The sequence below is a fragment of the Colossoma macropomum genome, unplaced genomic scaffold (assembly GCF_904425465.1).
Source record: "Colossoma macropomum unplaced genomic scaffold, Colossoma_macropomum, whole genome shotgun sequence".
Classification (NCBI taxonomy): domain Eukaryota; kingdom Metazoa; phylum Chordata; class Actinopteri; order Characiformes; family Serrasalmidae; genus Colossoma; species Colossoma macropomum.
The window spans coordinates 31,381,531-31,406,586 of record NW_023494787.1 but is presented as its reverse complement, the minus strand read 5'-3'; the positions used below and the strand labels follow the sequence as shown (position 1 = coordinate 31,406,586).

General features: G+C 40.8%; 1 protein-coding gene across 2 annotated transcripts in view; it reads right to left on the bottom strand.

Moving 5' to 3' along the window:
* The window catches only part of nedd9 (neural precursor cell expressed, developmentally down-regulated 9), a 31,562-nt gene extending 7,802 nt beyond the window's left edge, over positions 1-23,760 (bottom strand). The window contains exons 1-2 of one of the 2 annotated variants that reach the window (XM_036566924.1): positions 23,545-23,760; positions 11,264-11,662 (exon numbers count right to left, since the gene is read on the bottom strand). In XM_036566924.1, the coding sequence (XP_036422817.1) occupies positions 11,264-11,662; positions 23,545-23,556 (411 nt within the window). In that variant the 5' untranslated portion in view covers positions 23,557-23,760. Of the gene's footprint in view, positions 1-11,263; positions 11,663-17,149; positions 17,525-23,544 lie in introns of those variants that run through there. The other variant, XM_036566925.1, reaches the window with a different exon arrangement.
* Positions 23,761-25,056: the final 1,296 nt, after the last annotated feature.

The following is a 25,056-nucleotide window of genomic DNA, read 5'->3' as shown; positions in this document are numbered from 1 at the left end:
AATGGGTTCACTCATTTCTTTGAAGAACCATCCATGAAAGGTTCTTTAGGTAACCAAAATTGGCATCTATGTTCTTCTATGGCATCACTTCCAAATCTTTATTCTTACAGTTGTATCTTCTTCACATCCTTCTGTCTTGATTCTCTTTCTCTCACTAAGCTACAGAGCTCTCTGCTGTGTCAGACAGACAGAAGAATGCTTGGAATTCTCCCCCTCTCATTCCCCACTCCATCTCACTCTCTCTCCGCCAACACACCACCGCTATCACCACACTGGAACACTCTGGGTTCACTGACAGGCCTTGCAAACACAAACCATACGTATGACTTCCTGTCCTTAGCGGAGAAATGCACTCCTCTCTTTTTTTAGATATGAGGGACAGAAGCTTGATAAAGCAGGTCAAACACCCACCATTCCTTTACAAATGACACACAGTGGAATCACTATGGAATTATACATAAATTGGCATATTCTCTTTCTTTCTCTCATACATATGCACCACAGCAGCAAAGACGAGCTGTCCAGATGGTATTAATAAACCTGATTGTCACGCTCTTGCTTTCACTGTGTGTGTTTAGGTGCACATCAACGGCATTCCTACATATAAATCATCACTAGGGAATGGTAGGGTCAACACAGATCACCAACAGGCCAAAGCTCCAGGCCTGTTCCCAGAGCTCTTAAATCACTCTCTGTCTCCAAGGCGAAACCAGGACGGGACAAAACAAAAACAGTAGACATCGGAGCTCCGTTTACACCCAAACCTGCAGATGGATGACTGGTTTTCCCTGCACAATCCAAGATACAATAATCATCCATTCTTAATCCTGTCTTACCAAAAGCCTCCTGAACAATATTCAGACAACATAATAGTCCTGTTTAACTCATTAAAATCTACTGCCAGTGTTGTTCCATGTCTACGCTGACCATAGCTATTGTGTTTTCTATCACTGTACAAAAGAAGCAATGCTGCCTTTAATGTTGGATGAACAGCAACTGCATGAAATTATGAAATTATTCTAATTGTGACTATAACAATAAAAGGTAATTGAACTGTGAAGTACGTACCTATTCATTTGTGTGCTTGCTCAAAATGGTAATTTGCAACAAACAAAAAAGCATCTATGAATTTTTGGCTTGGATTACACTCTTTACATGTTAGAATAAATGCAACAGCAGCTGAAAAATCACTATTTATTCAAAATCATAATTAAAAGAGTGGAGTAGATTAAAAGGCAGAATTAGCCACTTAAATGCTAGGCTTACTATTCTTAAGATGGATTTTTCCAGTAATTACTATGAAATGGGATGAAACAACTGACCTTATTGTATTGAACTATATCGCTGTATTGTGACTAGCATGTTAGCTTGTGGCTAGTGTGTTAGCTTGCTGCTACTATACTTTTATAACATTGAATTCTCAAATAAAATGAAAATGGACATTAACATATGGTACATTTTCAGCCACTCCTTATTTTTCCTGTATTGAGAAATGTACTGAACTGAGACACCACTGTATCATACCAAATCAAGTTCTTAAATTTGTGAAAGAGTACAGCCCTATTCAAACTAATATCTATGTTTTAGCTTAGAACTGTGAGTGAGAAAGTGACGTGTTGAGCCAAAGCACATCACATAAGGGGTTAAGAAGTCAATAAGAAAGAGGCTGGCCTGCAAAAAGAACCCCACACACGCAAATGGAGATTTTTATATGAGACACATGATGCTCAGTGCGAAGAGAGAGACAAACTAAGCATCTGTGTTGGATGCTTGTGGCCTGAAGAAGGTACATGTGAAAACCACCCAAGCTTGTGTCCGCTGCTCTGAACAGGTTCAGTGTTGAACACACCCAAAGGTTTGTCTGTGTATGTTACTACCAATATATAATAAGAATCTAAGCCTAAGCCTAAACCTAACCCCAACCTTAAACAAAGTAACTATTTTGCTGGCACTGGTATTGTAGAGTACCTCTATGCTTTTCTGGTTTTCCTACAAAGTCAGGACACACACATACATACAGACACATATATCAAACACTGCACATACGTAAACACACACATGAACTCTATTCCCTCTCTCACGTCTATGTTTCTTTACTTACCCTCCTTTAGCACTTCTCTGCCACTTGATGCTGCCAATAGTAAGGGTGTGTAAATATTGACCGGGCTGATGGAGCTGCTGACTGTTGCTACAATGCGATTAGGACCTGTGAGCTCACAGTGGCCGAGGTGACTGAGTAAACTTTCACCTCCCCTCAGGGGGCAGCCCCTCAGGATGCAGTTACACTAGAAGAGGGTGACTAAGAGGAAAGTCAGGCTCAAACCTGTGCTCCAATCGCTGAAGGTGTTGCTTGTTGCCAGAGGAGGAAAACAAAGTTGACAGACATAAAATGACTCATTATATTCATAAGTCATTTTTCAACATATCCAATTTAGCCTAGCACTGTGTATAAGTGGTGACTTCATCAAATTGCCCTGCAGCACTTCATAGTTTGACAAGTAACTATACATAATGTGTACATAACTGTGGCATGTGCCCGCCCCCCGGGCCCCGACGATGACGGCCGCAGGAGCCGGCAGGAAGGCGGGGCCCGAACAACCAGCGGCGACGAACCTCGGCCAGGACGGCAGGGAGAGAGCCGCGAGTGGGGAGGGGGCGGAGCGCAAAGCCCGAGCTCCTCCGAGTACCCTGAGTGACGCGAGTGATGGCGGGAGGAGGAGGAAGACGGCGACGGCGCCGGCAACGAGAGGCACCAGGGCAAGGAGCGAGTCCTGAGCTCCGCCGCCTGGGCCCCGCCCCCTGTTACGCAGCGAGGCCGCTCCATTACACCTCACGTTCGATCCGGGCGGCTGAGCTGCCAGCTGGGGGCGGTGACAAGGAGGTGGAGCAGCGAGCTCTCGTTCCCTTTCGGCTCAGGTGCTCACGCTGCCCTTAATGAGAGCCAGCTGATGCTGATCTGGCTGGCAGCGTGAGCGCCTTTTAAAAGAGCTGAGAGGGAACAGAGAGAGTAGAGAGAGGGACGAGCAGCAGCAAGAGACAGAAGAGCTGAAAAGCTTATTTAGAAGAAGGATTGAGTAAAAAGACTGACTGAAGCCACTGAAAAGTGGCCAGCATAGTTTGGTTGTTTTGAGTTGTGTTGATTTGTTAATAAATATGGCTGCTGCAACCCTAAACCCTGCCTAGAGCGTCCTCCTTGAGCCTGGGGTAGCACATGCCTACTACAATAATATAGCAGTCAGCATAGGCTTATGCTGGTAAATGTGTGGAAAAATGGGAAAAACCAAGTTGGCTTTTTTCTCCTTTGCTTTACCTTTTTGTCTAGGTCCCTTACATCCAAGTGCACATGTAAGCAAGTACAATGACAGCACGTGAGTTAAGGCTATGTCCTAGTCCAATCAACAAATAATAACAGTGTAATCCAGTAAATATTATGGTTGTAGCATGATGTCAACTTTAATTCGGCCACAAAACTGTAATTAACTGTAATTGGTTAAATAACCAAACAAGGACATTTTTTGTCCAGGAAAGGAATTAATTGCACCTAAATTCTGGACATGACAACTATCCTGCATTGTTTATTGCATTCTTCTACGATATCAGTATTGCAAAGGCCAATATCACAATACAGATTGACAAATTAACTATACACATGAAAAATATATTGTGCAGCACTATGACATGGTAACATATTTCATGCTGAAATGAGACTTCTATGTCTTTTGCTTTTGTAAACTGTACACACTCAAGTACAGATGAGGTTGTAGCATTTTCGCTACATTACTGCAAACCACAATGGAGTAATTTAAGGCTAGTTCCAAGGCATTAGTTACGGCTATGGCTTTGTTTTGAGGGAAGTGAGGGGGTTGAGGAGTGGTTAATGATGGGGAAGTGATTCTTTCACAAGTACTTGACTCTATAGCTCACTAAATTCTAAAACACCTCTCTGTCACTGAAAAGAATGATGACAACAGCTTAATTATTATAACAGTTAATCAGTCATTGATCTCATCTGCTTCTCTGATGCAGTCTTAGGATGAAGCTGGATCATGTTAGGTTATCAAGTCTGTCCTCATTACTCTTGTGTTTTCAACACCTATAGTTCATAATGACCCCATTCACGAAACAGTCTTATCTCCTGGGCAAATAGAGTTGCTAATCAACTCCTGATTTAGCTGGTATGTATATGTTTTTAACCAAATTACTTGCTGATTAGAAATTAAATTACCATGATGGCATTCATAATCAAATGACGTTTTATGGGTTTGTTTTGAATGTTTCGCTGCTGCTAAAGTATTCTTGGCCACAAAATGAGAAATACATAATTTTGTGAGGCTACCACAATAATTACTGAAGGTACTTACCAAATTTTTACAGTAGGATGTAAGTAAGGTGCTCTTTTGCAGAGCGTAAACTCATTTCTAGACTTAACAATCTTTTAAATAGCAAAACCTCACAGATAGTGAAGTTCAGTCTATAATGAAACCTGAAATACCAACAGATAAAGAAGAATTCACCAGATAGGCTTGTACCAAAAAAAAATCATTATGTGGGTTATTGAACTTTGTTTGTCACTGGTTGTTAATTAATCTGCGTCATTATCAGAACAAACATTCTTGAAAGGCTGCAGATGCCCTTAGCGTGACACTTTGATCTGGATGGCCTTTGTGAATTTCCTGCCCTCAAACTCACCACTGCTCTATTTAACGAAGGGATGGAACAGCGCTGGTCTATTAATATAACAGGCCCATTAATGCAGGCAATTAAGCGCCAAATCTCCAGACACCTCATATGTCTCAGCCATAAAACCAAAGCCTTCCTGCTAAATTAGGTGCATGAAAAGAAACACATAATTAATTTCCTTCTCCATGAATACAATCACAATCAGTGCTGATTTAAAACCTTTCAGGGTGGCTGTTATTGAACTGCTAGCCTAAAGGAGGGGGGCTCGGGTTAGGTGGGGGGTAATTATTCAAATGGAGGCATTATCTATTCAGTGACCCCCATTTTAGCACTTTTGTCTTTGATTACTATTAAAATTTATGCAGAATAAAAGGAGTGATTTAATTTGGTGAAGAAAGTGTGAGGAGGAGGGAGGAAAAAGAAGAATGCACTAGCTGAACTCTCACAGTCTGATGGGAAGGAGAATAAGAATTACCTTTCAGCCAAGCATTTCCTGTTGCCTCACTCCTTCCTGCTTCTCTTCTGTGCACAAAGACACACAAAAGTCTCTGCAGGAGGGAGCGCGTGCAGAACGCAGGGCACAAGAGCTGTTTATTGCTGGCCGTTCCTCTTTTACACTTATCTGGGGTCATTTGGACTTTCTTTTATGATCGCTGGAGTTGGGTAAGGAAGGTAGATCAGGGTGAAATCTCAGACAAAAGGGTCACCAGAAGGGTACCATCCAGGTCAGAGCTGTGTCACACAGTGTCACCAACCAGGGACACACTGTTGCAATACGTGTTAAAGGAATAATGCAGCATTTTCCAACCTAATTTCCAGAAAAGAGCAGAAAATTCAGCCTAAAACAGAATATAAAAACAGAAGCAAATGGGCAGGTCCTTCAGAACCTGCCCATTGGCTTCTGTTCTGTGTGTTTCTATTATAAGTCTGTGAAGCAAATGAGAATTATTCTGTGGTAATCAACTGTATAGCAGATTAGCAGATTGAGGTAAGGTTCAAAGTATTCCTTTAAGTATTTTTTCCAAATCAATTTAGCTCAGTCACCAACCAGGAATACCCAGAATACTCATTCAGACAAGTAACAATTCCAGTTGTTAGCTAGCTTCTCTAATCACCTGACTGCTGCATAGTCACCAGAAGGAAATCGCCCATTTATCTGGAGCTTGTACTTTAAAAGCACCAGAGGTAGACTATGTCCCTGAGCAGCTGTCTGCCTTAATAATTCTCATGCCAACACATGCAGGCTGCCTAGCCTAGTTTCCATCATCCATCAAAGCAGAAAAAGCTTAGTCACTTGCTAAAACAAAACTAAGACTTATCTACAGTGAGTGAGACAGTAATCGTTTTCTTCAGTAAGGTGTGGCTAGTTACTACCTAAGCTTCACTGGTCACAAAGCTTTATGATATCTCCTGGATACAGAAGCACACAAACAAGGGAGAGTGCCTTTGCAATCGCCTTGACAGGATGTGAGGGAAAGAGCCAGACCTGGTCGGTGCTGATAACGTTCTTTGCTGCGCCTCAAAGTGCTACATGATTCACCAGCTGACTGGAGGACATTGCTAAGAAATGTTGACTTAAAGGACCCAAAATACTGCACCTTGAAAAAAAAGTGAAAATGGATAAAAACAAACGTTGAAAAATTGTATATAATTACAGAAAAATTTTCACTTTGAATTTGTTGTGACTTGTATGTACATGACCATTATGTAGATGGCCTTAGCTAGTCTAAGCCCACTCACAAGTATCAGCTCCAAAGAGATTGTAGTTCTTCAAAACTGATACTACATTGGACTGAATAACTTGGAATGTCCCACGTCCATCAAGCAAAAAAAAGCCCTTTTAACTGGGAAGGTCAGGATGTTACTTTGAGCTCAGCATATGACATCAAAAAAACATGGCTGCTCACACTATGAATAGTAATGAAGTACCACTTCTCTCCTTTTTAATGACATTTGCTTTAGATCAGTCAACATACAGACACATTGGTTGATTAACCCCTTAAAACCCTAGTACATACATATTAATACATACTAAGACTTATTATTCAGTAACAACATCAGTGCAAACTCGCTGAGCTATTCTTAGGTTATAGAAGTGTGTAATAAAAGTTTGGGCCTGCAGGTGAACCCTGGTCATTCAAGGGGTTTAACTATAATATTAATAATAAAGTTCACTGTTTTGAGAAGGTAAGAACACCATGATTGTTAAAGTTATCACTCATAGCACTAACACAACTGCTAGTTTGTTGCTAACAAAACTTACTTTCACGGTGGCATCCATGTTTTTCCCCACCTCGTAGACTGAGCACACAGCAGAAGTCAAAAAAGACGTTATTCTGAGCTCTGACTTCCCAATTCTAAGCCACTTACATTTGCTAATAATTGTTTTGTTGGTGCGCATTTTACAAATTTGAATCAAATAAGTTTAACACGAGGTAAGTAGGCATGTTTACAACCAAAATTGTTGTAAATAACTGTCTCTTAATAAATTACGCCCCCTATGTAGTAGCACTGAATAATTATGCTTGACTTTATGGGAGTACTACCATTTAGTGTACCAACAATGCTGAGCACAACTGCTGGAACCTGGCAGGAAGTGTGACAGAGGCCTAGTTTCGGGCACTCTCGCCTCTGCTCAGCAGCCTGTTATAGATGAGATCTATTGTGGGACGGAGCGCGCTGGGGACAGGGCCATGGTGCGGCTACAATGGCCGTGAATAGGGCAGCTGTGGGGAGCTTTAACTCACTGTACGCTGGAGGGCCATGGAAGGACAGAGCCTCAAAGCAATGAAGTACAGAGCCTACTAGTTCCAGCCAAGCCTCATAGTGCGTCATTATGTGCCCATCCACTGCACCAGGCAGCACCAAACACTCTGTTCCAACCGCCCAGACAAAACCAAATCATCATCTAAAGCTCAGCTGCAGTTTCTCAAGGCTAAATTATGCTGGCCAAGCAAAAACAAAATTGAGATTGTGAAACTGTGCTGCTGTAACACTATCTTTTTGTTTGTATAGGCATTTTTACACAGGTGAAGAATCTTTTGACTAGGTGAGGTCTGACCCAACAATGTAGCTAAAAGCTTTTCTTGATAAAGCAGTAATGTAGAAGACTTAGCATAACAACATCTAGTCAAACAAAGTGTTGCTTTAAAGCTGCCCTTTTAACGAAAAAAAAAACAAAAAACTTTCATTTGTATAGAAACTTTATATTATGTGGAGGTTGTTCTTCACACTGGCGCATTCTACACCCATTAAAAGGTTCTTTGGGGAGCCAGAAGCGGTTCATCCATTGTATCACTCCTAATAACACTTTTTGGAGCATTTATTTTTAAGAGCATAGTTACTGAATAATACATTTTAATATTGATAGCCTTTAATTAAGCCTTCAGTTTAAACCCCTTAAAAGATAAGGACCACTGGAAGGTCCAGGCTTCCACTCCTTGCTCCTATAACTTAAGAACAGCTCAGCCAGTTTGCACTGTTTTCCATATAGTTATTGAATGATACGCCTTAGGATGTAATAAGTGTGGGAATTTTAATAGATTAATAATATCATGACAATAAAAGCATCAATTAATCAGAGGTGGAAACTTTAGGAAGCACAACTCAGCTCTAATTCTGGAACTTCAGATGAGTCGAGTCTAATTTTGTTACATCTCACTGTGAAGGAGAAACGACAGTAGTCAGTTAAGAAGGCTCAAGAATAATAACCGCAAAAATGCTCATTTATAATCAGCACCATACGGGGCTGGAAACTGATTAAAGGCATCATGCACTGCTGCCTCGCAGTTCAATAAACAATAGAGCCTGAGGGGGGATTATTATTGTATCGTTATTGTATGCCGCAGGAACTTGGACAGGGAGTAGACAGAGTTAGCAGGAAATCCTTATTTCGACTGCACCCTCCTCAAAGCCAAACCTACGTAACATTTCTTGGATTGGCTTTGGACTGAAAGACGTTCAGAAAAACAGCACATTTATGGCTGGCGACACACCCTCTTACCTCATGTGCACAAAAGCTGGCACACTGCAGCGCCAGGCTCAGTGGAAAACAGCAAATAAGCGCTCCCTGTCTGCAATAGCAGGTCATTTTTTTAGTGGCTGCCTAAACACCACACACAGCAAAAATAGTAATTTATGTGTGCAACACGTCTAACACAAAAAGTCTTGGTGGATGCAGTGGAATTCACGTATTTCTTCTATAGGTAATAACAATGGAATGATCCATCTTAGTGAAAATGGGTATCAGCACACGTCACCACATAATTTGTGCAAGCTATTTTGTTCAAAATCCATAAAAAGTACCCCACAATGCTGATTCTACCACAAGCCATAGAAAACAAGAGACCACTAGAAATTACAGCCAGAGGCACTGCCCATCCTGCAGACCAGTTATTCTCCAGCCTCTCAACATCTGCAGCAGAGCCTGCGAATTAGAATGAGTAATCACAGGCTTTATATCAGGCTTCAGGCGCTACGTGCTTAGCCGAGCAGGGACACTGTGTGGCTTCACTATTGATGATAAATACATGCTTTGATGGGATTTCAAGGGAACTAAGGGTTCTTATTCAGAGGTTTAGACAGGGAAAATATTTCAGTATATTCAGAATTTTTGCCGGCCTCCATTAAAGGCGGAATTAGAGCCCATTTATGGTGAAGTCCAGTCATGAAGAAAGAAAATAATGTGGCTGGTGAAAGGTTCACAGCCTTTTTAGTGAAAAAGAATGTTCAAGCTGCCTTTTGTATTCTTCTGCTTTTTGTCACTGAACCTAAAAAATCTACTCAATGTTATTTTCAAGGGGTTTCATTTAAATGGCAGCGGTATTCTTCATCAATTAATATATAAATGTACAATTACAAGTACAATATTGGACTTGCAGCTCATTGATTTTACAGCAGATAACACCTCAGTGTGTACCCATACACATAGTGTCATGTAGCGAGTCCATAACTGATATGACTGAATATCGAGATTTTTCCCAATATTATGCGAATTATTAGTCTTCATCTTCTGCTTTGACTTTAGTTACCTATTACTTTTGTACAATCATTCAAACCTATCTTTAGTTGAAAAATACAATGCACAACAGAAAAGACTGCACTTAATTATAGACAGAACGGTACGGTACGGAAAATGCTGCAAAGTATGCCACACAGTGGGGAATTAACTCTACCACTGCCTTGTGTACATATTATTTAATATTATTTAGCAAGCAGTTTAAAGGTAAATTAGTTCTCTGTAGTTCTTTCCCAATATGGCGATTATCGCCTTTTAAGCATCATTATCGGGTCACTGGTTAATCATTCGATGGCATCATCCTATCACTCAGGCTTTTACTGTACTGATCTGGAAGAAAGAAAGAACAGAATTTCCGTGGCGAATCAGCACCCGAATATCAGTAACTGAAACTGAAACGTGCAGATGTGGTTCTAGTAGCTGCCTGAGATTAACGTCTATCACAGATCTTACTCTGCACAAAGACATACACTCTTTTCACAGAAACTCACTCTCTTTTTCCCTGTGCTGGCCCTTCTGTGGCTTTGTGTTCAGACGAAATCAGCTTAGACCAGAATAAGTGAGCTAAACATAACATGCGCTGGCCTGTGGTGGAGGGCAGGGCAGGGCGCGGCCAGCTTGTGTGTGACATCTCAGTCTCTGCGCGGCTTTGGCCGGATGCAGAGCCTATTTCAATCAGAACTATAAAATGACTACGCCGCAGGGGTCACAGCATCGGGTCTTTAACAGAACGGCGTAAATAAGGAGCAATTTCCTGCAGTAAAAAAACATGTTAACCACTGGTCAAATCTCCGTTAATCCCCCTCTGTCTGCTGAGAACTCAATCTGCTTGGGCACAGTCAAAGAACTGTGCTGAATCTCCTTTTTATTATCTTCACTAACTGAACATTTCACTACAGCATGTGGTAAGGGTCAGAAATAGTCTTACACAAAAGAGCCAAGTAAATAATAAAAATAAAACGTTAATGAGAGACAAGTTTAGATGTAACGTTGCATGTCACATCAAAAGTATAATGCTTTTTCAACATACAACATGGTAAAAAGTTGAATATGTCATGAAATCTTTAAATAATGTAAAGGGCAGCTGGAGTCTCAGATCACAGTATTGTTGAAACAAAACACAAAGTTTAGACTAAAGAACTTTGATGAATCAAGTTTTGTTCATTCTAAAAGTAGATCACAGGAAGTGCTTTATAATGGCTAACCAAAGTTGGTAAAGATGCATCAACAGACATGTTAAGAAAGCTAATTTTAGGGAATCATATCGTTGCTGTCTGAACAAAATTGTAACTTTTCTGTAAAAAACCTTAACTTAAAATGGAAGTCAATGTAACAAGATTTTTTCCTCTTAATTCCAGTGCATTTTTATTGGTCCTAATTATCCTATTAAATATGAACACAGTGCAAAAAGGGTAACTGGAGTGCTCAAATTATGCAAAAAAGTCATGATTCTCCACAAATTTTAGGGGTGGATTTAAAGGCACAAGTGTCACAACAACTGTTTCATTCTCATCTCACTTTGTCTAGGTCTTTCTCCATTTTCCATGTTTAAGAGATTTCTCTTACCTTGCTAGGCATTCCATCTGCAGCCAGTGCACTCCTCTGTGGGACCTGGTACAGATCCTGTGAGGGTGGGACCTGGTAGATACCCTGTGCAGAGCCCTGGCTGGGCTGGTGGGAGGGGGGCACCTGGTACAGGCCCTGTGGTGTGCGGGGTCTCTGCTGTTGGGCGAGGCTCTGAGAAGGTGAGGGGCTGGCTGGTGTCTGGCTCTCAAACATGGGCCCAATGAGCAGCTTGAGGCGGTTGCCAGGTGCGATGCCCTGGCGACCGTGCAGCGAACAGAGCCACCAGCCTTCCAGTCCACCGGTGTTCTGCTCAATGACTGTCAGGATATCGCCCTTGCGAAAGGCCAGCTCCTCTGGGGATTCTGGGACATTGTCGTACAACGCCTTTGCCATCAGGTTCTGTGAAATATGTAGAAACCACTATTATAATCAGTCACTGCCATACTTACAGGTAGGCAATATGACAAAATGTTATCAGTGTGTTGATAAGTTACATCACAGAGTATATCATGAGTATTATCAGTAACTATGGAATCCAGAATAAAACAGAAAGAACTGTCTAGTAACAAATTGCTGCTTGGATTATGCTATTACCTTTTTTTTAACATATTATTACATTTATGCACTAATGTTTTGCTGGTGTATTGTCTCTAACAAACTAACAAACAAACCCTTGAAGAGGAATTCCGCAGATTTTTTAAATGACTGCATATTTAAATGATTAAGATAAAACAGTCATTCAGAGTGGCTTAATGTGAAAAGCTCCATTCCAGAGAAATTTACCAAGTCAGAATTGTTCACAGTGGTGGTGACAGTAACCAGATGGCTGAAGAGTTTAATGCCTCTAAAAGCCCCCTTACAGAAAGATATCACATGAAATGTTTAGTAATGCAATGTCTGATGCCTGAGACATTGCTCTACAATATTTTTGAGATATAGTTTTGGCCTAAAACATTTTTTGAATGTATTCATGGTGGAGGGGTACATGCAGAATGCAAAATAGTACCCAAAGAAAACTACACATACTATTTTATCATTAGCAACATTACATATAAAACCGTGTAGGTAAGACATGTAGGTTCACTGGTGGTTTTGGATAGTAAATCTGGATTGGTAAGTTTCTCTACTATTAACCATTTCACATCAAAACACTCTGAATGACTTTGTTTACATCTCAAGCATTGAATTATATAAACATTTTGAAAAATCAATATAATTCACCTTCAAAGCGGTTACCATTTCCAAACATTTCTTTCAACAATATCTAAAGACAAATTCATTACTAAACATAGAGTGACATAAATAACACTTATGATGTGCCCCTGTGTGGGTCCACATTTCAGTTTCTCACTCTAATAACTATACATATAAAAATACGTATAAGCCCCATATTTTATGGTGGTTATTGAATAAGTCTTGAGATTAATGACTGAATAATAAGCCTAGGCTTTAAGGGTTTACAGATCTAGGCAAGAATTGCTGAAACAGTGCTGTGCACCATCTCTAGCTTTGCTAAAAATTATGAAGAATATACATATTACATATAACTGAGTGGGAACAGTCTTACAGGGTTGTTTTTAGAGGGTCCTTTCATAACAGCTCTGCAAACTATTAAGCCAGTTGTAGTAACTGTAAACTGGTACCTTCATCATGTATACATATGAAGGTTTACAGACATTAGTATGCAATGTTCAGCACCATCAATATAACTGATCTAATGGAAAAGAGCAGGGCAACTCAATGACTCACTAATATTAAATAAACACTGTCGCATGCCAGAGACATAGCAAAACATCCTTGTTATTGTAGCACAGCAGTTTCAGAACCTACCGTAAACTACTCTACCTTTAAAATAGAACACTTAGTCCGAAGTGCTTCAATAACGTGTTCATTTGGAAAAAAGAGCCAGCCCCATTTGACCTGGATCACACTAAGATAACAATCATAAAAATGACTCCAGCTCACCACAGCATAGCCAAAACATTTCTCTCAAGCCAGTCTTAGCAAATATTTTTTCTTTTATTATTCCAACCACTAGAAGATGAAACGAATGCCAAATTCAGGTCACTAAAAGTGTCTGTATTGTTAATCGCTTCTTACCCTGTGTTAATCTCACATTTAGTATTAGAAATATGCAGTACACAGGGATACGTTATATTTGACTGACCACCACTGAGTGCTCATAAGGCAAAGTGCTGAATTCCATGACAAACGGTTTAGATAAAAAACATACCTCATTCTTGGACAGTTTCACTGATTTCAGTGCTTCTGTTTGAGTAAACCCTTTCATTTAGAAATCACTGTGGCCACTGCGGTAACAGTGTTTTCACTCTTTCTCTCAACCACACTTTATCTACTCCATGAGCACACTGTTGCTATCACTTTGCTACTCTATGTCCCAGTCAACTTTCCCACAGTGTATGGACTTAAGCGGTTCCCATGTGAACCTCTCTGCTTGGGCAGCATCATTATCTCTGATCGGATGTGTGGTCGCATGGCTATTGTCTCATGTACCGTTGCCTTGGTCACCCACAACCATCTAGCATAACAACAACCCACAGTGCTTGCACAGACAGACAACCGTGAGCTTGAGCTGACCTTAGGGGTCAGCGTCGACCAATAAGAACTCTCATGTCAGTCTCACTCATACAGCTAGATGAGCCCAGACAGTAATGCCTGTTTGCTTTAAGATTCCAATATGAATGGAAGCTGAACTCTGACCCCTGAACACAAAGTGCACAAAAAGCTACACTAATTGAGTCTCAGTGGGCATTAGCAGGGACTGTACTTGGACGACCACACAGCTTTATTTTGAAATAACTTTAAACATACAAGTGCTCAGTTTGGAGAAATGAGGCTAAAGTAGGAACAAGCTACTAGGATGTGTGAAGATAGAAGCTAAGATAAACCTCTAAAAAAAACTCGCCCTCCCACCATCTTCCACCCCCACTCAAGCTTTGCAAAAGTAGAAGTATTAAATAAAGTCAGGCTTCAAAACTCAAGATTAAGTTTTATGTTTTTATGTTTTCATAATTAATGCTCTGAAACAGATGCGTTTTTTAAACCTTCACACATGGATTTTATCCTCTTTTGAGAAACTGATAGCCTGAGGAGACAAACTTAGTCGTGGATGTCTGCAGCACCACTGGGGCTACATTGTGATCGAATCTCAAGGTAAACTGCACATGTGGCACTTTAGACAGAGGACTGCAGTAATTTTGAACTAATTAATGTTCTTCTTTAGATCTTAACCTGCACTGTAACTTTGTATAGTAATGTATTCTGACAGCACACAGTCTGTCTGAGCAGCAATATTTGTTTGTCTTTGTTTCCTCTACGCTATTACAGGCCTATACTTGGAGCAGGTGAGTCAGCACAGGAACTGAAGCATACACATCCATGCCTTAAATATAGGCTAATCACAGTGAGGCCACTTAATCACAAGTGTTAGCCATTAGCCAGCTCTGGAAAGCCCCTCTCTGGTTCTGAGGCCATTAATGGGAAATGTTTAACTTCCCGGAAGTTTAATGAGATGTTAAGTAGGGTGTTGAAGGGCATTCCACAATCTCATCCAAACTGGGAGCAGCATAGCTCACTGGCAGGCTCCTAAAACCTGAATCAGTTCTAGATATGGCTGTCTGTGCTAGCTTTATGACTCAGAGTGACCCATATGTGCTCAGGTACATGATTCCACATTACTATGCATCTACATTGCTTTGAAGGTGCTGTTAAAAATGTAGGTGCCAAAAACAGTTCTTTGGAACCACTTGTTGCCTAAAGAGCCTTTCAATGGCTGGTTCTTTGAAGAGCCACTTGTATAAAATAGATATGTAAAAGTGATTAAGCTTTTTAAAGTTTAAAGGATATCCATATATTGTAAAAGCTTTGCAGCACTTAAAGGAACCATGTGTCCAAGACAACAACCATTCAGGAGTTTAAACAAAAGCGTGAAAACCATCACTCTTCCTGACAAGCATGAAAACTGCACATGCACATTCAGAAGCTTTCTACTCAGCACCTGGAGCTGAGAGGCATCCAACATACGCGTCCCCCTGTTGCCCTCTTTCACTTCTGGGAAAGTGGGAAAATCATGACTCATATGATTCTAAATAAAGAAGTTTTTATTTAACTGTGAGGCAGCTTGTGTTTGCTCAAACAGCCCAAATATTCTCGCAAAAGTGGAGAAATCCATGACTGGGCCACGACTCACCCTTACGCAATCAAATTACTACTGAATGCAGGGTCCCACCTACCATGAAAGCAATCTCGTTTGGGTGGCTTTGGCTCAAGCTCTGGTAAAACATCAAGGCTAATTAAGTAGCCGTTGGGTAAATGAGGTCACTAAACAAAAAAAGGCACCACCTCTGTGAAGAAATCTATTCGCTCAGGCAACATGTTGTACAGCTGCCTCCCCTAAAGCTCACCCATATGGAAAAAATGGTCTGTTCCAAAACCAACCTCCACACACAGGATTCCTGTGAAATGATGCAGTGTGAAAATTAGGACCAACTCACTTTAACATATGCCCTCAAGGGGGAAGGGAGGGTACGATGGGTGAGCCAGCACGCTCACTTGCCCTCATTTCACCTGAGTAAATATAGAAAATAATTATCGTAATGACGTGCCTTGATGCTGCAGAGGAGAAAAGGCACTTAAAACAAAATGGGCCGTGGTGTAAAACGTGCTTCTTGAGTTCTGAGTACGTGAGGTCTTTGTTTCGTTTGGACACATCTGGAGAGAACTGCTTTGTCCTCACATTTAGAACATTAGCACTTGATATGAGGCAAGACATAATCTGCAAGTAAACAGATTACTTCTATCCCGAAGATACTCAATGATGACGTCAGGCAGCGTAAGCTGTAGAAAAGCACTGCTTTCAAGTGCATTCATACTTACATCGTCTTTAAAGCTAGCAGTGACTGCAAATAATGGCAACTAATAGACCCAATAAGCTACGGCTTTAGGCACATATGCCTTGAAAAGTGTCCCTTGGATAGAAGTCACAAACCATACTCTTTACGCAGAAGCCTACACCCATGAATAGACAGAATTAGCCTGAATAAACCTGAGGTTTTCACATGACCATTCTGATCAATAACCCCAAACAAAGCTAAACAGTTCAATCAAGCAATTCAACTCATGGATACATGTATCATTAGCTGTTCCCTTCAAGCCTGTAGGCCACCCTAATGACAAACTTCTACCAAAGTTCTCTAGAGAGAAGCACAGTGCTTGACTGACTGCCTCAGTGTTGCTGCAACAGTCCCACCCATTTCCTCTGCTCTGTGAACCAATGGCCGCCCCCACACCAAGCATGGCAACATCCTGATGACATGAAAATCCCCCCGCCTACCAGCAGCCTATGCATGACCTAGCCAGCACTGTGGCCTCATAGGCCAAGACCACACAGGATTTCAGTGCTGAAGCTACATGACTGTAGCACTAGCGACTTTGCTGCCTCAACCACAAAGTTTCAAAACGCTTTAGTTCATCTCAGTACTATCTTGTCCTAAGATGGATGACACTTTTTTCTGCATATAGCACCAAGATTTACCAGCATTTAACAGTCTAGATTGCCAGATGTACTTTATCACTTCTTGGCACTGATCCTTCTTTATGCTAAATATTCATTTAGTGGCCAAAACTTGCCATTCTGTGATGAGGAACCAATAAATTGCCAAGTATGAAGCTCTGAATGCTTACCTTAGGTAATATGAAAGCACTCTCATCAGATGAGTAGTAAAAGTCAAAATGCCCAGAGACATGAAGGAGAACAATATGTTCCTCAGTGAATTAATAAATCAATCGACTAAAGACAGGTCACAGCCCATCAAGTTATTACAGCTAAAACCATCCCATTCAATATAGCCTTTGGTCATTACTTGCCTCTTTATTGGTGATTCAGCAGCCGCCTACCATTGAAGATTCAGCTCCACACCTCAAGCATCTGTGAATAAGCTTGCACAGAAACAACCTTGGACTTGCTAAGCGTCTGCTACACTGAACACCCCACCAAAGTGCCCTCCACTTTCAGTTCATTGCACACATCCTGCAGACACATAAACCAAAGACAGATGCTCTAGATATGCCTACAGGCAACAAATGTGCTTATATCATGTGCCATGCCAACCGGACGCTGATGCTGTGGCACTCCATGTTTCGTAATAGCACCCTTGCGGTCAGGTTTCTCAATGTAAGACGGACAGAGTGTAAGTATCACAGGTTGTTTTTAGCATGCTTAAAGGGGACAGAGCAAAAGGGGTGAGGGGTTAGAGGTATGGACTTGGAGGGGGATTGCTTATCCCATGAAACAGAGCAGGCTAATCGTTTTAAGCCTTTGAGACATAGGCTAATCCCATAAAAGCTAGCAGCTAGACTGAGTGATATATTCATGCTATCTCAGCAGGGGCACGCCTTCAACTCTCAAACATGAAATAACCAAAGAGCAGGAAGCTCAAAACAAATGTCCTCTTGATTTCACAGTTTTAATAAAATCCTACAGTGGACCAATACTGATAAGTGATATACAGATATGGAAATGAGTCGAAAGTTTTGTTTCTAGAGCAGTAAGGCGATTTTGTATAGCATTGAGAGAAAACAGAACTCAGAAACAAACATTTGCATTGGCAGTAAATGGACATTTAGAGAACGCAACTAGTAATAGCCTTTGTGTAAAGTGCACGGATCAAGACAATCTCTGTTTGCAGCTGTCAGAAAGCTTCTTATTTGACGTGACCCTGACAGGAACAACCTGACAGGGGCAAATTACTCTAAATCAGCTCGGAAAATAGCTGACCTCCCTCATGCGTGAAAGGCAGACCTCTAAGGGAGGTTAACGGAAATGATGACTTTCAATGCTGTTGACGTTAAAGTCATTTCTTCCGCCCTAATGGCACGACCTCACAATAACACCGCCTTTTCCCTACTGATCATTTTCAAACAGTAATGTGTCAGCAACTGGCCTTCGGTCCATTCATGACACAGGACAAAAAAACTCGTTTCATTAATTTACATTACAGTTAAGAATGTTTCCCTCTACCATTTCTGAGTTACCAGATTTTTCATGTACCAACCTTTTGATTGTTGCTGAACAATGAGGGATTAGTGAACTATCCTCATATTGCTTATACACCTCCTGACAAAGGCAGGCATGCCCACAATATATCAGCGCAGTTCAGAATGTCGTTTTTGTGTTTGTGTGTGTGTGTGTGTGAAGGCCTTTAACAAATGGGGGGACGTTGTGGAGTGCTGGTTGAGACCTGCTCCGTGAATAGCTCTTGTTCTCTCCCTGGAGAATGTGGGATGCCTGCAGAGAAGTGCTCTTTATGCTCAATGCCACCCCCCAGTGCGCGCACACACACACACACACACACACACACACACACACACACACACAGAGAAAAGGCCCTGATCCCCAAAACTTAAAAAAGGAATGTGGGGGGTACTTAAAAAACAAGCAAATACATCCATTCCCTTATCTACAAATGAATAAACCCTTTCTACTTATCCTTATCAGTGGCTGATGAAATTCAACTCTTCACCCCATAAAACACACACACAACACTATTTCCCCACCCCTTGTCACCTAGTTCTCCTTTATTTCATTATTTTCTATTTCCCCACCTCAGCCCCCCTCATCTACCTTGAAGTTCTTACTTTCAGAACAATGTCTGTCTTCCTCTGCCTCTCTTTGGACCGAGGCCTGGAACCTGAGCCCATAAAGAGAGAAAGAGGGAGAGAGAGAGTGGGAAAGGGAGAGAGACTAAGTAAGAGAAGGAGAGAGAAAAAGAATCCCAAAACTTGGGTTCACCTAATCACTCTTCATTGTGGTCGGGAAGCTATTTCTGCCACGGTTACATAAGCCTGAAAAGAGGCTCTGTGAGTCGCCGGGAGAAGTACGGGAAGGAGTATGAGTGCGTCTGTGTGTACATAAAGGCGGAGGCCTCCTTTCCTTCAGCTGAAGGAAAAACTTATGTCAAAACAGTCTGAAACGCAGCAGATGTCACTTCATATCGACCAATAAACCTTACATACAAATTACAAAACCTCTAGCCTATTAAACAGTCAAAGCAGCCTTTCTGAGTGATGGCTGCAAGGATTAGGGGTATTAACAGGAAACTCTGGATGACAGGCAGTCTCCCCACACCTGCCCACCTGTTATAAAACGTAACTGACATGAGCTGGGGTTGGACTATTACTGACGTTTGTGGCTTACAACTTCAAATTCTGGACCATGTGACCAATTAGATGTGGTTAACCCTGAGAAGTCAACAGTTGTAACTTTCTATAAAAAGTACATGGTAAGCACATACTTAATTCCATAATTCCATAGTTTGTTATGTAATGGATTACATTTATATTCTATGTTCATGATTTACGTCCTGTATTGACAATTCTGATTCTGCAAATCCATCTGTTTTGTTTGTGTCAGTATTAAACAATGGGTAATGTTTTTCCTTTCGGTGAGAGAAGACTGTGCTTAAAGGTAGGCAATATGATGATATATTATTATTATCATGATAAATTTTGTTATCATGATAAACAATATGGTTTTCTGAGCATATCGTGGAGAATTCTGAACAATTGCGTGTTTCATTACAAATAGAGCAAAATTAGCCCTATTTATGTGGATTTAATGCAGTGCTGTAGAGTAATTGTACGCAGAGGTTTTGATAAATATGATTTTGATAAATATAAATGTGAACTACAGATGCATTGTGTCTGTATGACAAAAAAACTGTGAAAAATACTGTCTCGATATTGACAACATCACAACACAAATTAACCAATTAACTAAACAGATCACAATAGTGCTTTTCAAGGCTAGTTCCAAGGTATCTGTTATGGCTATGGCTTAGATTTGAGGTGATTATTTCCTGGGCAAACAGACCTGATGAATTACTCCTGATTTAGCTGGTAAACCTGTTTTCAACCAAATTAAATTCAAAAACAAATTACTAGAAATTAATTAGAATCTATATTACCCTGATGAGGTTTGTGATTTCAGTGTCAATCTGAGATATGTACCTTCATGTAGCAGTACCTTTGTGTGATATTTCTGCCATGTCACCCACCAATAACAGAATAAAATATATTCTCTTCTTCTTACAAGCACAGATGTGGCATTAATTCAAAGTATGGGCAGATTATGTCTCTTTCAAAGAGTTTAGAGTGAGAAAGTGCCAGCAGTAACTTCAACTTTAAAGAGTTTGAGTTAAGGCCGCTTACTCAAACAACTTAAATAACTCAACTCTTCTAAGTAGTAATAATCTGGCCTGTTTGTTCATACACCCTTGGGATGGTAACATTAGGATCATAAAAACATTTATTCTCAGAAGGCACTTCACATCCAGATCCAGATCCATTTATGACACGTATCTGTCTCAAATGAGGCCAACAGAACTAGAAGGTTGAGTCACCAGCTGCTGCTGCTGCTGCACTTGAGTAAACCCATCTACTCACATTTCAACCGTGCAAAGGTGGCAAATGACTCAGGCAAGTAATATTTAACTCATTGAACATTATCTCGCACAAGTGAAAGGCAAGCATGTCTCATCTTTCAGGCATTCCATACCAATGCTACTACTTAACTGGCCAAGACTTCTTAACTGGCCACTTGTCCATGATAGGATTTCTAACTCATTAGCAGATTCTAATGTGTGGGTGTTATTCCTAGACTGGAGAGGGAATGTGTTTAACCTTCTTGGTAGCTGTCTCCTCCACCCTTGGTGTGTAATGCAGATAGGATATCGGAGCCTATGCTGCCCAAGGCCAACCGTCTTCCCTCATTCAGATGTATTGTTACAAAGCAGCAGGTCTGTATCAGCAGCTACGCTAGCACTTCGGCCTGAGCAGGGACAGGACTGACCGGCCCTGATCTCTGCTGCTTCCACAGTTAGCTGGTGGAGGGTGCGCTATGCTGTACTCTGAGACCATTTTTGTGGCTTCTATAAGCATGACTAAAGTGGGAAAAACTGATTCTAGATCATTGTATGCTGCTTGGTCGATGCTCCAACCAACCACTTCACACTTCCAACAGGTTAACTACTGCAGTTAGAAGTCTAGAAAAACATGTGATATCATCAACGTCATATGATATAGTTCTCTCCTTCAATGACAATTTTGTTTTCTTTTACCCCCTCACTCATGCTCAATTCTAAAATGTAGCTGGTCTCTAAATTTTTATTGTTTTCTGCATCTAACAAAATGTGCTTACTATTCCATGTGTGCTAAAGTTTACTGCTTTGCACTAGAGCATAACATTATATTTAGGGATGCACACAAAGAAACGTCAGCCGATATTTTTATGTAGTCTACATATCTGCTGATGCCAATACAGCAATCTTGATACACAAACACCTGCTGTTTAAAGAAATTACATGCCAAAACCGATATCTCAATATCATCGTGCATGAGTGGAAAAAGCAGGCAATTCCCAAAAAGTTCAATATGTTTACAGTTGAGAATTATCTCAAGTTCATGTTTAACACAGATAGGGGGCGGGACTATTTGTGATTCATTCTTTTTTAGTCTGATCACGGTATCCACAACACGGTAACAAGCATACAAGTATACTTCCCACATCTACTGCTCGATGAGTGAATAAAAGGAGTAAAGCAAGCAAAAAAGATGCAACAGACACAAATTAGACAGGCTGTGTAAAAAGTCAGGTAACATTGTGGTCCATTATTGTGAACAGAAACTGACAGAACAGTTATGTGAGGTATGTAAGTTTTTGATTTCCTAATATGGTCTGACGACACAGCCCTCAGTCCAAAACACATGTATCTAATAAGAAATCTTAGTGAGAAAGAGAGAGAGAGAGAGAGAGAGAGAGAGAGAGAGAGAGAGAGAGAGAGTTTCTGGAGTTTTTTTGTATTGCTGTACAGTAGAGGAATCCAAACAAGCAGATCTGAGCTAAACTGTCCATCTCCTGCCAAGTGCCCCACATTCCCCAGATAGTGTGAAGCAGACAAAAGCATTCCATTCAAGAGCAGGTCCAGCCTAGCACCATAGTAGGAAGCAAATCTTCCCATCAACTTGAAAAGGCTTAAAGAGCAAAGGGAATGTAAATGATGAGAACACTGCAATCAGAGGCCAAGTTCTGAATGAAAGGGCCCTCCTCCTCACTAGGCAAACTCGCACGAAAGGTCTATGGCAACAAAAAAGACTTGGGTACGTAGCTCTCTTTTCCAACAGCCCCTCCAATCAGCCCCTGGAATTAGCAGAGGAAGCTTCATATGATGGGGAACGACAGCCGAGACCAGGGTTTTGCTATGGGGAGTTACCTAGTGTGTGCTCTGTATGTTTCCAAAGCTATTTAATTTCTGGTCATGATGTTGTAGGCCTGAGTTTCCATTAGAAAATGTCAGGTATGGAAACAATCAGTGAAATCAATCTTTTAGGTGGTTTGGGCCTGAAATGTTGGTCAAAAATAAATGTTATGAGAGATATCAGCAGGCTACTGCTATTTTTATAGTTCTTCAGTCATCATGTCTCAAATGTTTGGTAATAGACCTGTAGAATCAGGGTCCCACAGCCCATATATGAAACACACATAAAAGGTTCAATCTGAAGGGGTTCTTTCACTTCAAATCAGTAGTGTTTTACTGTTTTGTTGACTGTAATGTGCATTTCTTCACAGCCAATAAACAAAATAAACAATCCTGGCAACGTAAAGGTCAAACTGGTATCGAAGGGATTCGTGTGGAGAAGAGAGAATGAATGGTCCTGTGTGCTCTTGAGTGGCTCCAAGTAACACGATAGGCGGTAAAATGTAAATCACATTATTTACTACCTGCTTCTCTACAATGGCGTTCACTGTCAACTCATAGGCGTTTGATTACGTATGGTAAATCACCGCTGTCCAGAGCTGGGAGGGGAGGGGTCGATAGTTACACAGTATTTACAGCTCTAATGGCATCAGCGTTGCAAAAAAAGAGGTTTTTAAAGGGCCATTCTTCACGACTCAGACCACAAATGATGCCATTTAGCCTCGCCAACTTGTTCAGCAGCTAACATTTTCCAAACGACAGAGAAAAACAGGCACGTAAACCGTCATTAAAGCCCACAAAAAGAAACTCTCACCAACAAGGAAACCCACCACACTCAGAGCACTTAGAAAGGAGGGTGTGAATGTGACACTCTCCACAGTCTTGAATATCAGCGCTCACCAAGCAGCTCTACACTTCTGATTATAGCAGTGAATTACTACATAAAGTACAATTCAACTTTCTATTAGTAACAGTTATAAGTCCTCTAACTGTGTAGAAATCACTTACTTTGTACTTCATCGTGGTCCTCTCTTGCTCTCCGCTCGAGCGTGAAAATATCCGGGGAAAACCGTTATAATAAATACAAGGTCGAACAGCAAACTAACTCTAAAAATACAATTTAAACAGTCATTGTGAGCTAAACGCGTTCTCTTCGCTCAGATTAGGTACAACTTCACCGATACAACCGCCTCATTCGGTTCCGCCTGCCGCTCCGCTGTTCAGCATCCACTCTGAGCAGCACGCGCACTCTACACCACGACCTGCTCGTTTCATTTGCATATCGTACCTTCTATTGGCCAAGACACAACAAGCTCCCGCCGTGACGTCAGTCAATGACCAAAACGACTGCTGGCTAATTTAAATAAAACGCCTCAGGCAGCAAGAACTCGACGAAAATTTCCGGAAATTACGACGTAGAGCTTTTAGGCACACGCCTCACTTACTTCACCACATTTGCTCGTTTGTTTAAAGATTCCCTTTATGAAGTAAGTCTATAAAAATGTAAAAGTTTTCGGGAAGAGAGGAATGTCAGAACAAAGAATCTCATTTCTGTTGCCTTTTATAATGTATAGCTTTGAGCTATATCAGTGTTTTCGCTTTAAGGTATATCTGGTTGCTTTTTTATGATTCTCTCCTCTGCTCTGAGGCAAATTTCAAAAAGTCTGCATACTAAAATGGAACTAAATAGGCTAATTAATGAAATGAGCCTATAGGCCTACATTAGGATATATAATAGTATGTGTACCAGGATTGTTTAGGGTACTGGAAACAGAGCATTATCAGAGTAGACTAAAACATCTTCACACCTAAACAGGTAAGTAAATCATAGTCGTTTCATTACATAACTTTCTATATCGCTGCTGTCGGAACAAAACCTTGTATTTCCATTTTTTCTGTTTTTGGCATATTTTGAAAAAGTCTGTTGCCCTTTACATTGTGTGTAAATTTCATAATGAATGGACCACAATAAACGGCTCAAAATGACTTGGAAAAAAGTTTGGTCCCACTGACTTTTTCCTTCTCCTATAAAGTTACCTTTTTGGAGAGACAAGGTTTTGTTCTAACGGCAGCGATATACAAATTAAATAAATACATGTCCACTCTGTGCCCTGGTACAGCAGTCAACGTACTCAAAAGTATTTTGCAAGTAGGACTACAGCGTTGGGGCAAGTGTCCTTATGGCCTTTATAAGCAGAACGCAGCTGAAGAAAATGTGGTAGAGACTGATTTAAGAAAATGTGACAAGCTGTTTCATTTGTTTCCATCATACTTCTGCTGAGGCTCTCATGACCAAGGAAAAACTCCATTTTGGTTTCTTTTCTCTAGGTTACCTTTGATGCATAATCCTTGTACTGAGCAACATATAGGAATCATTGTTGAATTATTCATGCGCATTTTTTGTGTTAACATCATTCATACAGGTGGTGTGTGTCAAATAAAACTGACCAGTTTGAAGGGTTTGATAAACACACTCAAACACTCTGATATGAAATGAAATCTTACAGACTAACCATGTCC